Source organism: Wasmannia auropunctata, unplaced genomic scaffold, assembly GCF_000956235.1.
Source record: "Wasmannia auropunctata unplaced genomic scaffold, wasmannia.A_1.0 LD336069.1, whole genome shotgun sequence".
Lineage (NCBI taxonomy): Eukaryota > Metazoa > Arthropoda > Insecta > Hymenoptera > Formicidae > Wasmannia > Wasmannia auropunctata.
In genome coordinates, this window is record NW_012026821.1 from 1,552,452 (window position 1) to 1,570,607 (window position 18,156).

At 40.6% G+C, this 18,156-nt stretch overlaps 1 protein-coding gene across 1 annotated transcript in view; it reads right to left on the bottom strand.

Moving 5' to 3' along the window:
- Positions 1–8,412: 8,412 nt before the first annotated feature.
- LOC105450079 overlaps positions 8,413–18,156 on the bottom strand; it is a 68,813-nt gene continuing 59,069 nt past the window's right edge. Inside the window, exon 3 of the mRNA XM_011689726.1 lies at positions 8,413–14,832. Coding sequence (XP_011688028.1) covers positions 14,501–14,832 — 332 coding nt within the window. The 3' untranslated portion in view covers positions 8,413–14,500. The remainder of the gene's footprint in view (positions 14,833–18,156) is intronic.

Consider the following 18,156-nt stretch of genomic DNA (forward strand, 5'->3'; position numbering starts at 1 on the left):
ACAGGTCTTTCACTTATCGATTGGCGTAAGGCGTCTCTGCAGCAGCCGCATCTATTCTCTCTGTGTCGTCGCTGCAGCGACGAGAGAAGTTCTCAGATACTGCGAAGATAAATAATATCGCGTTTCATCTAAGTACATCAACATTATATCGCACTTTGTACTAATATTATATCCGTCAATGTACATATAATGAATATTACCGTTATAATAATTTATACGTATATTTTACCGAAACTCAATAGCCGAGAATATATCAGATTTCGCGCGCTGTACGCTGAACTGGCAATGTCATTTGATATTTTAATATCAACAAATATCACCTGTTGTACGAAGCCGATGTCGCGCACGCTATATACGCCCGTAATACTAAATTCGAAACTGCCTCGAAACTCCCGGGGAAGTTTATGTCGACCGCAGTCGCGGATGGTTTTTACCCGACCGCGAAAAACATTAGATGTATTGTCCACTCTAAAGAATTACACGTGTTAAGTTTAGAAGCAGCCCGAGAGAGAGAAAGAAATCGCCAAGAGAGAGCGCGAGAAGAAAGCGGGGAAGAAGATGACGAGCGGGAGAAACGTGTGCCACGGGAAAGTGCTACAGAATAAGGCAAAAGATAAAAAAGAATTAAACTGTCTAGTCTTTTCTTCGCGGACGCTATCATGAGTGATAAAGAACGTGATCTCGGAGTGCCTTGCGGAAAACTGGACAGGCTTTGACCACAGAAAAGCTTCAACTCTATACGTTTGGAATTTTCCGACTGTATTAAAATATGTATAAAACTTACAATTAGTAGATATTCAACAATATTATTTTTAAAGCGAGTCACGATGAACCTTGTTTTATGCGTTAGAGGATTTTAAAGCGAATACTAAAATGGATATTAAAAGAGACAATAGGATACTATCTTCATATTCTAAAGTTTACTTTAGATCTCAGATGTCAGAATATAAAAATCTGACGCATTTTTATTTGTAATTTTCATAAGTATTTCAGTATGTGTGTATGATTATTTAATTGTTTTTTTTTATTATACGATACATCAAATTTTAAATAGACATATTCTTGATACGAATTATAGATTGAATTCTGAAGCGAATTTTACGATAAGTAATTATATATATGTTTTACGAACACACAACGAGTCGCGAACGGTCGAATCCGCGCGAAGGAAGTATCTCGTCGAAATTAATTCTACAAGTCGGCACTCACGGATCAGACGCACGCAAAGACAAATAAATAAACTCGCACTCGTGTATTTGCTGGATGTTAAGCGCTAGATGTGAGGCGATCCTGTGGAAAGCAGATCCAATGCACACAACCGTTCCGGTCCGCCCTGTACGCGGTATTAACTACGTGCACCAATGTAAATATATAACGTGTCTCCTCGCCCGGCTCTTCAACCCCTGTTAACCCCGGGTAACACATTTCAACAGAGCTCAACCATAATACCCGAAACTATTGAAATCTTGTCCCACGTGGATAACGCCGCGTGAAACGCGAACGCGTCTACGGGTTTATATAATTCTAGGGAGAAGCTCTCTCTCTCTCTCTCTCTCTCTCCTTCATGCGTTCAGCATCCTCTCGTTCGCAATAATGTTCTCGAACATTTAGTAAAGGATGCTACTAACAATAAATGTAATTTAGGTGACAAATCAAATAAAGATTTAAAAGAGAACAAATTTGGTTGATTATTTCTTAATCGTCCACATCTAATCATTAATTCAATTACGAATATATTCAACCCCCTTTTTGGAGGGTGATATTTAAACATAAAAATGATTTTGTATAATGCAAAATGTGCAGGATGCAAGTTTACATTCTTCAACAAAATTTATCATTTGGTCATTTTCGAACGCACGATCCCCCCTTAAGTTTCAAGTGGATCTTATCGGGAGAGTCTTATAACTGAGAATTAGAAATTTAATATTGGAAAATCGATTTTAGATTTGGTTAGAAGCTCCAACGAAATGATCATCGTTGCTGCACGTTAAATTGCATAAAACCGAGTATAAAATTAATAGAATCGACATTAATAAATGCTTCTGGGATTCTAATGTATATATGTGACTGCATTTAAAGCCCGGGAGCGTATACGTCCTATCCTGATCCTTTAGGATTCAGAGCGGCGGTAGCGTGAAATCAGATATCACATAAAAAAAAATATATACCGACGCGACAGCCAGACGCGACAGCCAGACGCGCAGATCGGCGCTATGAAATTCGAAGTGGAACAGAGTGTTCATGGAGTTTTACGACGAGCGCGAAAAAATATAGGCGCGCTCGTATGAATTTGGACCATCATACGCAACGTCGCGCGTCGGGAAGAGAGAGAGAGAGAGAGAGAGAGAGAGAGAGAAAGAGAAAGCAGATTTAGAATATGCGTATACATTATGAGATAAATGATACATTTCGCGGAGGATCCGTATTAATTAGCGCGCTGTGCGTTTAGGATGACGGTCTCTGACGCGGGAAGAAACTTTTGACCGAAACACCGCAGAGAGCTTCAGACGGACGCGGACGAAACAACGTGCATGTTAAAAGCACGCTGAAATGCCGATATTATATAACAACGTACGTAAAAAAAAAAAAAGAAACTCATTTTATGTTATTTCAAGCAAATATCATATCATTCCGGGATTTAGTTCCGTTAACGTACCCCTTTTCGTATTTTCGCCCGTAGCGGGTGGATTCCTTTAAAGCCCGATAACATTCCCGAAGCCAGCACGAAGGGATGTATATACGGTGTGTACGATGTAAGTTGAGATGAGATTGCTTTCGCGGGATTAACTTTACGCCGCCTGTAAAGAACAATTTATTGGGATCGCGTCTAAGAAGGTAGATAATCACGGGAGGATTACACCCACGGATGTCGACGCTACGGGTGTCCGCTCGACGACCTTTTTACGCATTCAAGTCTCGAATTTTTTTCTTATCACGTGTTTTAAAATGTCACCCTCTCGGATATAACGGACAGTGACAGAGTGAAATACACCTGAATCTTCCGTCACGTGGAAGTAGGACACGTTTAAAAAAATCCCCGATCGATCGAGGATACCGGAAGAAAGGGGATAGGTCTTCGTAAATCAGGATGTCCGGCCGCTCCGCGATCATTTGGGAGGCTTAAAGTCTCTTCGATCGTCAACAAATTTTCGGTCTCCAACTCGACGATTGAAGGGGTGGAGAGGGGAGGGGCAGCGAGGAAAGACGGCGATACGTGTGGACTTTACGCAACCGGAAATTACGCGCGTCAGAGACCGCGTACGGCTAATTGAACGTAATTCTTATTACCCGCATATGTGCCTCGTGAAACGTAGTGAACTCGAGAACAGGCACGTCCCGTTCGTCGCGCGTCGCGACGCGCGCCCGGTAAACTCCTACACACGGGAATTTCGCTCGTAATATAACCAGCCCTGTCACTCGTCCTACTTCCTGAACCCAAAATTAGTCCGGCAATTCCGCCCGGTGCGTCCATTAGCTGATTTATTAAAGGACTTGTTTGTTGCCCGACCAGCGAAAGGTCGTGCCCCTGCTGCCGCAACGAAAAACAGCGTACCGCCGCCGCGCCCACGATGATAATTGGCATGTTAATTTCCTCGATGAGGTAATCGACGTGTCATTTGGGGAAGTCGATCGTTAAACGACTTACGAGAGTACTATGCTCTAAATGCTCGTCTTACGTAATTTTTTTCGCTCGACATAGAAATTAATTGGATTAATTATCAAATAAAATTTTTCTATTACGAGAAGTATGGTCTGTTAATATAAAGTTCACACCGTTATACAAAAAGAAAGGCGTATGAAAATGACCGAGATTTGGCACAAGCCAAAACCTAAAAAGCTAATTACACTCTTCTTGGTTAATATGAAAGAGAAAAATAATATATAATGCCGAGAAGTGCTGACAAAATTGCTGGTGACGATAAAATATTATACGAAATACGTAAAATGTATGCATTATATATTTTTCATACTGATTTATACACCACAATTATTTTTAATAAATAAATATAAAATTTTTTATAATTACTATTTATCTAATTCAGAACCGACGCGGACTTGTAATTATTAGCCCTATTTTTTGTTGGTTTTTAACTGTTATTTTAATTTTTTGGTTTTATTTTATGTATTTTTACTAATTTTGTCTATTCCTTCAGTATTAAACATTTTTTTATTTTATTTATTATTATATATGTATATTATATATTGCAGTACGTTATAGTATTACAGAATATATTATATTATTATATTAGATATATAAAAGTATATTATATAATATACTCTCTAAAAGTGAATCAGTGGAATCATCACTGATTGTCAGTGTCATATCCTTTTCCGATGACATACTTAGAACTATGATAAACAGTGATTATTTCAATGTCGCTTCAATGATAATACATTGATTTAAACAGTGAATATCACTGAAAGACAGTGAATTTCACTATCGAATAGTCAAATTCACTGTCTTTCAGTAATATTTACTGTTTAAATCAGTGTATTATCACTGAAGCGACATTGAAATAGTCACTATTTATCACAGTTATAAGTATGCCACTGGAAAATACACTGATAATTAGTGATGATTTCACTGATTCACTTTTAGAGAGTATATTATACAGTATATTATATTTTTATTTTATTAGTTATAATATAGTATATGGTGGAATACCAATAGCGTCATTCTCAGAAAAAATTGCAGCAAAATAGTTACTTAAATAATGCTCAGTTATAAAAAATACAAAGACTGACGTATATACATTACTGGACATAAACATATGGCTGTACAATCGAATGCGATCCATATAAGAATTACTCGCTATTCATTTGCTAACTAATTACCATAGTCCCAATTTTTTTGTTCCAGCCAATTCGCAAAAAAAACAATGGCCGTGCTAGTTTAAGTTAGAACAGTCATAAAGAAAAAAATGTTTATAAGCAGTGCCGAAAATTATGATAAATATTAATTGTTCCGAACCTCGAGTCAAACTTCGAGCCGCGAGCATTTCGTCGAGCGTTTTTCATTGTCTTTTGCCAAGTTGTATGACAAATGCTCGCCAAAATATTTACGAGACTTAATTACGCTTGCAATTTACATATATATTTTCACAGATCCATTATCTGTAGAACGTAAGAAACGATTATCATATAAGAAATAAGTTATCGCTCACCGACACCGATGCGCAGCAGCGGAATAATTACGTCGATCTGCAACATACGATCATGTCCAGGTTACATAAATTACACATGAATTAATTAATATATTAAGAAATAACTATTGCGCGCATAAAATAATTCTAGACATTTATTCCTGAGATGCATGGAATATTAAATGATGATGAGATACTTACCCCACGATTATTCCGCCGTTGCTTGGATGTCTCGTAGGCCTCCTCCTCTCGTATTCCCTCTGAATCGAACTCGATCAGCAACGCTCACTCACGAAAGTTATTAATATTCGCGCGGCACTTGATACGACACTCCCGACGTTAAATGTTCGCGAAACCACATCGTTAAATCGACGATCGATCAAAATCAAATGTATCGTGCAAAAGTACGCGATGCGATCGAGGTTTGGCATTCTTTTTCAGCATTGTACGTTTCACGCGTGAATTTGGAAGAAGCTCGACGCCAATCCCAGTTGCTGATCCCTTCCGCGGCGACGACGACGAGCGGCGACGACGACGTTCGAAAACGCCGGCAACTTTACACAGTACTACGCCAGTCAAGTGTACGGCTGGACAGAGGCACGCAGTTGTTGAATAAAAAACGCACAACTAAAATTCCGTTTTGTGCATTGCATCGCACGCGCAGCACGTATATCGATCGAATTCACAGAGCTCGCGGATGTAAAATTAATTATGGTGATTTATGGTATCATCAATTATATTTTGCGCTACCGGCGTCTATTTTGCGCGACGCGAAATTATTAACTAAATTATCGCAGGCGATATTACGACGACGTTGTGTCCCGTTACTCGAACAGTTCGACGCGACGATGCCACTTGACTTTCTCTCGTTCCTCGGGGAGAGAATCGAAGCTTGAAGCGCGACGCGAAGCATTCGCGAGGTTAACGCAACGTCGGATCTCTCTCGACACAGCGGAACGCGATCATCGGCCGCCGCGAATATCGCGACAAAATGGCAAGTTCTGTACCTTCGCTTCGACACGTCTGCTTGCGAACGAGTGAGTCGCGAGATATCCGCTCCGATAAACGCACAGTTTTCATCGAAAGCCAGTCGGAAAAGTGAATTTCACTCGCGGTTCATCGAGCGCGACGCGGCGCGGCGGCGATTCCCGCGGAGCAAGAAACAGTAGTGCCAACCCGCAGAAACGAACACACTGCGCAGCGCGACAGGCGACGTTCACAGCACTGCCTATCCGGTTTGAAAAAGTCAAGCTTCTTCGGCAGTGTGAATAAGCAGTGATTTTCATAATGTTCGGCGACGCCGCGCTATCGTTGAAATCAAACGTATCGAGCAGCGCCGGCCGCCGACCGATCTCACAGGTAATAGCGGTGTTTCGGTGCGTCGAAGAAGCACAAGGTCGACGACGGAATCAACGCGCGCGTTTGGCGCGCCGAAGCCTCCACGCCAGCGGCAGAGCCGCCGAGAGCGGCCGAACGTGATTGGCCGAGCGCCTCGGCTGACGCTCAGCGGCCAATCGCGCTCAAGCGTCGAGACGCTCGGCGCGCGCGGCGCGGGCGCGACATGGTACGCGCCGTACGCGACGCGATTACGACGCGCTAGACATTACCGGTCGTGTAATTAGTTGTTTGTGAGCGAAACGAAATCCGATTGCGGGGTGTCGCGAGCTGAACGCGTGCCGATTACTCCGTTCCTTCTCGGATCGACTTTAACGAGCGGGATGCCGGTCGCCGAACGTCGCCGGCGTCGCTGGACAATTGGACATATTTGGATGGACATGTCGGCCGTGCTGTGCATCTTCGGAGTGTTCCTGGATGGTATTGCCGCGTCGAGCGTTGCTCCGAAATATCGGTGAGTGAATTATTTGTGAAAAATGAAAAATTTGTAGCGAGATATGTCCAAATCACAGCATCGTTAGAGGGATTATCGCCGTCCCATGTATCTCGTAGTGACACGATAATTCAGAATTCGCGTTACCTATTTTCGATGAGTAAATTGTGCGAAAAGACATGAATATATAGCTCGATCCTTTGTTAAACGCGGGAATTAATAATCAATTAATTGATTGAAGAGATCGATCGCGAACAGAGCGCATGCCGCATATTCGTCGCGATTGCGAGGAGAACGCGAAGACGAATGTGCTTGCTTCGATACGCATAAGGTATGGACAGATAGAATACGAGCATGCTCAAACGTGCATCGATAAATATATATATGGTTCGTCTTTCGTTAAGGAATAGGCATTTTCTCGCGTAACTCGTCATAATTGTATCAAATTTATTCGTATACATCCGTATTTCTCCTAACCTAACCTCTTAGTTTACATAAAATTAACCTTCAATATTAATTTCTTCGTTCCTGCGGTGCAGTACGATTATTTTGCGTACGTCACAAAGCTAAAGTAATTCTCGTCGCCGAAACATTTCGTAACGTTTAAAATATTCTTATTCTTTATTTTCCAAAAATTATATCTTGTATAATCTAACCTAACTTCTACTTTACTAGCCTTACAGAAAATTGTACGTGTCTAGGATGCTCCGGAGCGGAGAGAAGAGACTGAAGGGAGGGAATACGCTTTCTTCTTACGGTATTAATTTACGAAAGTACTTATGCGCATCGACGTAGACGGTGGCGTACGTCGAGTGTGACGAGAGCAACTTTAATGCCGCAGCCAGCAATATGATGCATTCTATAACGTAACGCGCTACGTCACGTAACTCTGTTTCTGCAAAATGCAGCGGAAAGTTTCGGAAACTTACTCTCCTCGTATGGGAAGTCTCGAACAAGCGTGCCGAGTCGGGAGAGCGAAAAAGCTTTCTGAGCCGCTCATATATTTGCATCGACGTAGCCCGTAGAGCGAAGCAAAAGTTGCACCATCGACGGTAACCAGACCGCAAATATTGTAAATGTCAGACATCGTCTTGGAGATATTGTTATTCTTTTTTTCGCTTCATCTGCAAAACAGAGCGTGAAAATAATAAGTTTGTTTATGGGAATTTTCGGAATAATTTTACATTTTATTTAAAATATATTATATAAGATATAATTTTTGGAAAATAGAGAATAAGAATTTTTTAAGCGTTATATGAAATATTTCGGCGACGAGAATTCTTTAGCTTTATGACGTACGTGAAATTACCGCACTGCATCGCAGGAACGAAGAAATTAATATTAAAGGTAAACACATAATTTTGCGTTATTACCAAGGAGAGAAGAAAAGCGCGAGAAAGGGGATAGGAAATATTAACGGATGGAGAGATGCGTGAAACGTCGAAGTGGTTTTTTTTATTGTTTCATATTTATACACATAATAAGCATACGATTACATCGTATTAGGTACTATAGATCATATATGTATAACTTAACGTATACTTATATGTATATATTTATATATATCTATAATATCCAGCATTTTGTACAATAAATAAAGACTCTAGAGCATTTTAAACATAACATCGCGCATTCCCGCGCGACCATTGCGTATCGAGTTATACAATAATTCAATAATTCAACGAGCTCTCTAATATATCCCTCATTACACTTAAAATTATCGCGAATTAGCGATGATTGTGGGCAGTTCTTTCACGATCGGTATCACGATTTTCTTGTCTTAACTCGAAGCCAAGATTATACATATACAGACATCAGTTCGCAATAGATGTCACGTATATATATTATTATTTCATCACGTCTCTTTCGCATTAATATATCAATTAATTAGTAATTGTAGAGTGACGAGCTAACAAGCACTTTCGATCGATTTGTATATTTGAAAAAAAAAAGTTATAACTTTCAATGTCATCAAAAATCGGAAAATTTTAAAAATATCTGGAAGAACAAGAAATGAATGCCCATCGTTAAGCGCGACACATTAATTAAATTAACCCATCGAATATACTGAAGGAAGATAAATTAATAATCCTCGGTTAAATTTGTTCGTAAGCATTACTGAATTTCGAAACGTTAAAATTCAATTTTACCCGAGCGAACGTGATTAAGCAATAAATTCCGGACAATCCGGCGAAAGCTCCATGCGTTTGAATCGCCACGTCCCGCCTCGAGATTTGAGATCCCTCAAGCACGGGGAGCCACGAATCTGGAAGCTGAGGGGACGCCGCGGTAATAATCCTTCAATAAATGACGAGAGATATTGAAAAGAAAAAACATAACGGCAGCCTTGTGCGCGCGGATGTGAGAAATACGTGGGGGCCCGGGTCGTAACGCGAGTTATGGGTTTCCCGTGTAATCGTCCGATAAATCCGCCGTATGCTCGAAAAGAAATATCGTGTTTAAGCTTAATTCGGAAGTGAGTGTGATAAAAATTGATGGCACGGCTCTCGCGTGGTTAGTGCCGCGGCCTCGTAAATTTCTGCATAACGGCAGCGACGTTACGTTAACGGAAACAACGGGTAGCTTTCTCGAGGCCGCTCACGAGAGCACGGGAAGGGATCGATAAGCCGGTCTTCCTTCGCCGAACTATCGAGCTCCACACTGGGCTTAATCGCGTCCCATCGTGAGCTTTAATTGTTTACTCCCCTCCCTCCGACCGCTCCTCCCTCCCGCCTTACAGCACAACACTGCGTTATTGCGCAATCGATATTACTTTACAGCAATCAGCACGGTGTTGACCTTAATTAGCTATAATTTTTCTCACACGCGCCCGTAGCTTTTCTTAAATCTTTTGGTATCAAGACTATCAGGTGATTATTTTGCATTCTCATTTTCATCACAACATTCTTAATGCACCCGCGTTAGTTGTCCGACATTGTTCTAAAATCTAGATGAAGAAAAATGATAAAACATTTTTTATCTTAATTGTCATTTATTAAATTACTTTTTCGAATGTATTTTTGACATTGACCTAATTGCAGATATCCAAATTTATCAGGCTTAACGAAGGCTTTTTAAGAAATGTATATGCGTAATCGTTGCTATAATGTTTAATTTAATTACGTCGTTAATCACAATCACTTCGCATCTTGATATTAATCGATTGGTAATAATTATTATATCGTATCTTTACGGCATTTTATATATATATATAAATATGATTATTTTAACAACTACATTATTTTATAATAGACTTTCTAGTAATAACGGCATCCCGATAATCAGTAATAAATTTGCTTTATAGAGTTATAATATATATAAAACAATTAACAAAATAATAAATATAATTATTGTATTTCGAGTAGCACTTTATATTTCAAATTATCTCACGTTGCTTCAATTATTATTCGCAGTTGAATGAAACTATTATTTTCCCTACATATATATAATTCTGTGATTTTATATCAATTTAACAAATCGTAAAAATAATGACACTTAAGCGTTAACAATAAAATTTGTGTCTCGTACGCAACGGAAACGGCTAAGAATTTACGTCTTTTATAGTTATGTTCGTATGCTTATCAGATAACTGACGTTTCTTAATCCTAGACGACTGTAGAGAAAACATTCGAGAATTGCAGATTGAATGTGAAATTGTCACGGTACACATATCGATATTCTCCCTCACGCGATACTTGGTTCGATAGTTTAGACTTTAAACATTCGACAATTCGCTATACCTATCCATCCGCGCAGAATCAGCTTGACCGCTGACACCCTATTGTCATTTTACATTCGCTATAACGTCCGGAAACATGTACGACATGCATTTTCTGTCTATCTCGTGTCCCGAGCTCGTATGGAAGAACGACGATCGATTCGTTCTTCTTTTTTTTCGCTTCAGAGACACGAATCATCCACGTACGTACGACGTGATTATTTGCGATCGATGCGATTGGAAACCGCATAAATCAGATCTTTCTCGAGAGTTAACGGCGGAGTTAGCAGCGTTTTATTTTATAAAACGTTTGAAAGGTTTGAAGGGTGGAGATAGAACGTTGATTTAATCAAACACAGCATCCATTACTTTAGAGTAAAATTCTGATCTAACTAGACTTTAAAAAAAAATTGATATTACGCGGTTTCCAGTCGAACTGACTTCATTTAAATTGAACACTTAGATTTTTCGCTTAAAATTATGAGCGAAGTTCCGAAAAGCGTATTTACCTTGAATTATTTTAAAATCTAGCATGTAACGAACAATAAAAAATATGCATCTATCCATTTATGGTGGTTGAAATTTTATTCGTGAAGAGCAAAAAAATCGCATTAAAAATTTTGCTTTTTATTTTTCCAAGAGAGATTGTCGACGAATTCGACAGTGGTTGGGGGCGAAAGCCTTTTCGGAACTTTAGCCAAAATTACAATTACTTATCGTAAATACGCGCAACGTTGGACCGGTCTCAAGCGACGTCCGTATAGACATCGATTTTTCGATAACGCGCGTGTAGAAATTCCGAAGCGGTGCACCTCTTCCTTCACTTTAAAACGTTAAAAACACTGAGAAGATGTATAAAAATTCGACAGTCAAAGCTATTGCTGGTCTTACATATAATTTTTTATCCTCTATCCCGAACACGCGGGAGGTATTAATTCGACAATCGTGCAAAGGACTCGATTTGTGCGGATTCGGCCCTTTTTTGGGGCCGGGAATCAGTGATATGATAAATCAATAATTGCCGATTCGGTCTCTTGAAAAACGGGATTACCTATTTGCGTAGTCGTTTGAAAATTCCAGGCGCGAGGTACGGAGATTTTGGGTGATTTCGTTACGCGCGGCGCAGGAGCGAAACAAGGACGACGCCGACGTCGCGACGACGATGTCGCGACACTCGCGAGCTTGTACGTGACCCGAACTGAATAATACAGGGTGTCTTGAAAAAGACTTCGTGAGATCTTAGATTTATACAGTACTTACCCAATTCTGTGAAGAGATCTATTACATATTGAGGGATTACAATAATAGAAAAACGAATAATTCTTTCAAACGTATGTATAACTTTTTATGTGTATTACGTGATGAAGGGAGATTAAAAATCTTATGAGAGTGAGAATTTATGCCTTATAAAAGGAGAAATTAAAATGGGATCAGTGATAGACCAATTGTCACCTAAATAGGCACATAGGCAACTTTTATCGTAAGCCGCGGCGTCTCATTGTTACTTTTCAAGACGTTAGCGGGATTGGTCGTCATAATGCACCGCGGTGCACGCTCGCCACGGTCAAACATTACGGCCTCGTTCTCGAGAGCACCCCGTATACGGAAAGTCCCGGAAGAGGCGAGAGCGAATCCCTGATGGGGGGAACTTCTTCCCGCGGAACAGCATTATCGCCGTTCAGACAGTTCTGCAATCTGCATGAGCTTGCTGCATCAGTGGAACTCGAAATCGTCGAGGGCATACCTCATTCTTCCTTATATATATATATATATGTCCCCCTTTCTTCTCCCCCTCTTTCTCTCTATTTCTTCGTCTATTTGACACAAGAATACAGACACTTCTCTTAGCCCTCCCGCACTCCCATTTCTCTCCCCTCGTAATCCGCGCTCTTATCGGCGGGACGGCGCGACTCTCGGGGCATCGAGAGATGTTCTCCCCGCGATAAGGCAATTCGAGGCGAACTTTTCTGACGGACAAGGTACATAGGGGGGAAAGGGAACAGAGAGATAGAAAGAGGAGCGTTAGAGTACCGCGCTCGAACATCCCTCAGCGTGGTCAAAGGGATGCCAAGGGGTGCGCCAAACGGGGCGCGCGTCCCTCCGCTATCGGAAAAGTATTTGCGGAAAATCCCCGGCGCGGTTCTCGCGCGGGAGAGATTCTGATGTTCCGTCATTCTTACTCTCCCTCTGTTACGGATTTCGTTGGGATTTGCGCCATTAAAGGGATGGCGGAGAAGGGGGGGACCGCGTATTTTCGCAACGGACGCGAAGTGATCTTAACAACTTTGCTGAAACTTCGGGAGCACTCTGTTTTTTTTTTCACTCTTTGCCCTCACGAATCCGTCCGACTTAGATCCGTAGAAACTTAGATCCGTGATCGCAAGAAGTAATATTACGAAAGGTAATTACGAAAGGTAGATATAATTATTTATCTAATACAGCACGCACAAAAATGCATTAATAGAAGCATTAAGTAGAAATTTCGAAACATACCTTTTCAATAAGAAACCGATGCAAAATCATCTCGCTTAGCGAATTTGTTGCCAGGGAGGATACGTTGGCGCATAACTCAAGAAAACATCGCGGGGAGAAAAAAAATGAATCCCGCGGTACACGCGCTTTGTTCGCCGCAAACTTTTTGCGCTCGCTACAAAGGGCCGTTGATTAAAAACCGTGTGGAGCGACGAAGAGCGAGATGTCCACGAGGAGGGTCCACGGGAGGAAGGGGGAGGGAGGGAGAAAGAGAAATCGCCTAATGGGTAATTCATTCTCGACGGGGGGACAAACGACGGCGGACGTCGCTGGAAAATATTCGAGTGGCCGACGATCCGGGGAATCCTATAAGGGAATTGAAACGGAAGGAGCTTCCGCATGGGAATCGCAGATGATATCGATGCCCCTCCTACGCTCGATCTCTCGCGAGCTGCGCGATCCCCTTAAAAGTCGTCGTCGTCGTCGGAGCCACCGCCGCCGCATCACAAATCCCGTTGACGTGATCCGTACTTTCTGTGCGATTACCTGAGAGATCGGGAACACACGCCGCGGATCTAAATTCGCAATTCCGCCTTCCGCGATGTCGATCCGAGTATCCACGATGACGTTAAGTTAATTGCGAAGGAATTGAAAAGTCTTCGATGTCAACGATCGAGCGTTCTCGTCGCCGTGCCGTGATAATTTTAACTCTTTGGATGCAATTCCCTTGTTTCAATTAAAGTTAGTTCGTATATCGATTGACATACGCTGAAAGTGTACTAGACGCGGATAAAAAAAGAATAATACAATAAATAGAGCTTATTAATTGCTTAGTGCGCGAGATTTAATTTTTAGTTAAAATTATCACACTCCTGAATGCGTTTTATTAATATTAATTACGATTTACTTTGTAATCATGTAAAGAATATTTGCTTTTTTCTTTTTAGTAATATCCGTATATATGTATAATAGTTTTTTAAAGCAGTTTACAGTAATGTGATAAATCATAATAAGTATATAAATTTTATTAAATTAAAAAAAGAGTGGTCGGTAATTAAAAATTCTTCCATGAGAACTTAAATTACACGGAAAACTATGACGCGAAAATTATTATTCAATTCGCGGGGGCATCTTATAGACACGCAACACTAATGTAACACGTGTACGCCGGAGCGCAGTCGACGGATTTCCGTAATCCGCCGTAATGTTCTGAGATTATTCGCGCGGCAGCATCCAAAGTGTTGGCATAATCACGTTAATTAGTCCGAGACACGGTCGGGCGCGATCTGATGATCTGACGGGCGTCTCGAGATCGATCGATCCGTCCGTCTAATTTCACTACTGCCAGGACCTGAATAGGAGGCTCGACGATAGCAGGCCGACGAGGGTCGCCCAGGCGACGAGATCGAGCGCGACCCGCCTGGATCCGGCGCCGCCGTTCACGCAGGTCTCGCGGATGCTGACGTTCTTCAGGCCGCGGCGCGCCAGGAGATTGTGAACGCCCCGTTTGTCGCTCTGCTGCAGCGTGTGCTCGCGCGACAGTAGAAGGGAGTAAAGCTGATTGTTGGGATTCCGGGAGCAGAAAGTCAACACCATGTCCGAGGCGACGGCCTTCATTACGTGCACGGTGCCGACGAACTGCATGTACTTCGACCTCTCCGCCAAGGTACCTGCAAATTAAATCAGCAACCGGGTTAAAAGAAGCAACACGGGGTGCGCGATACGCAAGACACGCGAGGGAAGGGAGGAGGGAGGGAGAGAGAGAGAAGGATGATGGGGTTGAAAGGCTGAGAAGGAGAGGCCTCCCTATCGAATTTCCTGCCCCGGCTTTTCGCGTCAAGCTTCCGTCCGCTGCACGAAGTAGAATCTCTTGTACAAACGGAACTGTCGCGACTGCAGAAATAAATGTCTGTCGACGACAAGTCTATTTTTACGAAGTAGTTTTATCTCCGCGTGGAATGCTCTTGAGTGAAATAGGAAGAAGGGCCACGGGGGGGGGGGAATAGAAGCAGGGGAACACTTTGTACTCACGGATTTTTATTTCACGTGAAAATAACTTGTCGTGATATGAAAGATAAAAACTGACGAAATTCAGGCTCCCCCTCCTCCCATTTGGAGATTCTAAACGTAAGGCAAATATCCGTTTAACGCGACGATTTTAAATGAGAATTTTGAGGTGTGTGATATCCGATAAATTTATCCGGTAACTAAATTTATCCGGCAATAGAGGAAATAGAAACGGCCAATAATTTTAGCACAAGAAGAATGATAACAAATAATTTATTTATGTAGAAGTAAAATTAATGTTTTGATCTTACTTGGTCTTTTTCAATCATATAACTGCTAAAAAATTAAAAAATAACCCTTAATGCATTGTCATGCAAAATTAAATACAAATAAATTAAATAAATAAATAGAAAAGTTAAATAAATTATTTTTATTGAATTATCACTCTAACTTCCTTTCAATATTTCTTCTCGCATTTGAACGACGAACGAGTGGCTTTTAATTTCTTAATACTACTTTGTCTTACTTATATTTGCAATGTTTTTTTTTATCTTTTATTTACGGGAATTTACGTCTGCCAAACGATGGGATTTTTATTTAATTTTTATATTTATTTAATTTATTTGTATTTAATTTTGTATGACAATACATTAAGGGTTATCTTTTAATTTTTTTAGTTATACGGTTGATAAAATTCAAGTAAGGTCGAAACGTAGCGTTAAACTTACTTCTTGTAATAAATAAATTATTTTATATCATCCTTTTCGTGCTCGAATTTTGGCCGTTTCTATTTGTCCTCTATTGTGTTTTTTAGTGTTATCGAAAATTCGTTTAATTTACCCGGTAAGTTTAACACGCACGTATATTAATGATGTGGATGATAGATGAGACTCTTCGTAGAGCTTTTCGAAATATACATCTAAGATATTGTCAGGACAGGATAGCGCGACAATAAAGAGGATCGAACAAGCAGCGAAAGCTTGACTTTCCAATTTCCTGCCTCTACTGATATGAGCGAAGAAGCAAAACATATAGCCTACCTCAATGTTATATAGTCCTATATATAATACATGTCATTTTTTATATTATACACAAGTCTCTATATGTGTCCGTACATGAAAAAAGCATTTGATCATCTCGTTTCTTTTTTTGGAAAAATTTTGCGTAAAAAGGAAAAGTGTTTCTACGTACTTTATTCAGTATACTAGTCTAACGCAAACAGAATGTGATGAAAGCACATTGTGATGTTGCCTTGCTGCTTCGCATAAAATTTTTTCAAACAAAACAAGACGCGCAAATATTTGTTCACATACCGTACACACGTGCGCTTTACTATGCCGATGATATTAAAAATTTATTATATTTTCCCAGTTTTGTGCTTTGATCGTTTAAAGAGAATTATGTGTTCGTGCGACACGCTTCGTACGAAAATAGTGTTATGCAAAATTGATGATATGGTATATGTATATACCGATGAGCTTTTATATTCATTTAATCTCCTTGTAATATTTGGGAAGTGATTGCGTAGCTCGGGTAATGAGTACGACCATCGCGAGCAGGCTATAAAAAGGCTGATGCGCGTACTACGAAATTACAAAGAAACCATGGGGTGTTTCCTTTTAAAAACTTCCACAGCGAGTAACAAATAGTACGCAATACCATTGTATTTAGTGTCATTTATCACGGACTTGGCACTTTTATCTGAACAGGTTTAATGGACTAAGTCGGGGCTTTGACAAATGTAAGTTCCAACTTCACTGGCGCCCGAGACGTAAGCTCCAACCTGTGCAATGTTTTAATCTGCAGAAATGTTTGATCTAAGTGAATTGATCGCGATGAAGCGCGGTCGGTGCGTTTCGCATCTAAAATATTTGCCCATAAGGATGCAACAAAAAATTTCACAAGAGTCACGTTTCTATTTATTGCGCATTGTTCTTCGTGTCTCGCAGTCCCAGTGGATTTCGTATAACGTTTAACTGTTTAGCCACGGGTTTGCGGATACAAGATTTGAATAATCGGAATTGCAATGATTTGATTATACGACATCCCACTCGCTGCATGGCATAGGTCAGACGTGTTCAATGATCATTCGTATGGCGATGTGAGATATACGCCGTTGGGTGCGCCGTTGGAAATACGCAATATTACGGCTCATTACATAGTTGAGAACGCACTTAACGTTATGAAGGGAAATATACGGAGACGAGACGGCAAGCACGTGTACAATCTATATGCGCAATGTGCAGCGATCATAAGCGATGCATATGCATTCCACATTTCGCAGGATCATCGCACGATGTCGGAAATATTTCACTGGAGATAGCACTTTAATACCCGGCATTTAGAAGCATCCGCTCCGTTTCCAACTAAAGTTATGTACAGAGAGGAGGGACCCGATCTACCTCTGCGCCGGATCGACCGCTAATCTTTAACGTGACCTTGATAAATCTTTAATAGTTTCGAAATAAATCCTTTATTAGAGAAAACATGTCGAAGTTTGGAAAGTCGTATAACACGACAGGATTTTCTTCGACGTCTTGTCTCTAATAAAAGATTTATTTCGACCTTTTTTTCGATGAAATATATATATATTTTTTTTTACTCGTCGCGTGTGATTTAATTGAATTGAAATTTAATTTAATTTATTGCGTACTATTAAAAATAGAAAAATAAAGAAAATATTAAATACAAAAATATGCAAAGGCACCAGCAAGGTTGTTGCTACTATAAGCCTATCAGTGAGCGAAGCGAAAAGAAATAATAACGAGAGAATTCACAAACAAAAAAAGTTGACCAAATCGTTAAAAACAACGACGACGTTTCACGTAGATACATGACATATCGATCATTGCCGCAAAGCATCGCCGTGACAATTCATTGAAATGACGATTCACTGAAACGTTTGCGATTGACATTTACTATGACTGGATTGTTCCGGCTGTTAAGCAAAGCGACGGGAATAAACGTGCGGGCAATCGAAATCGAAA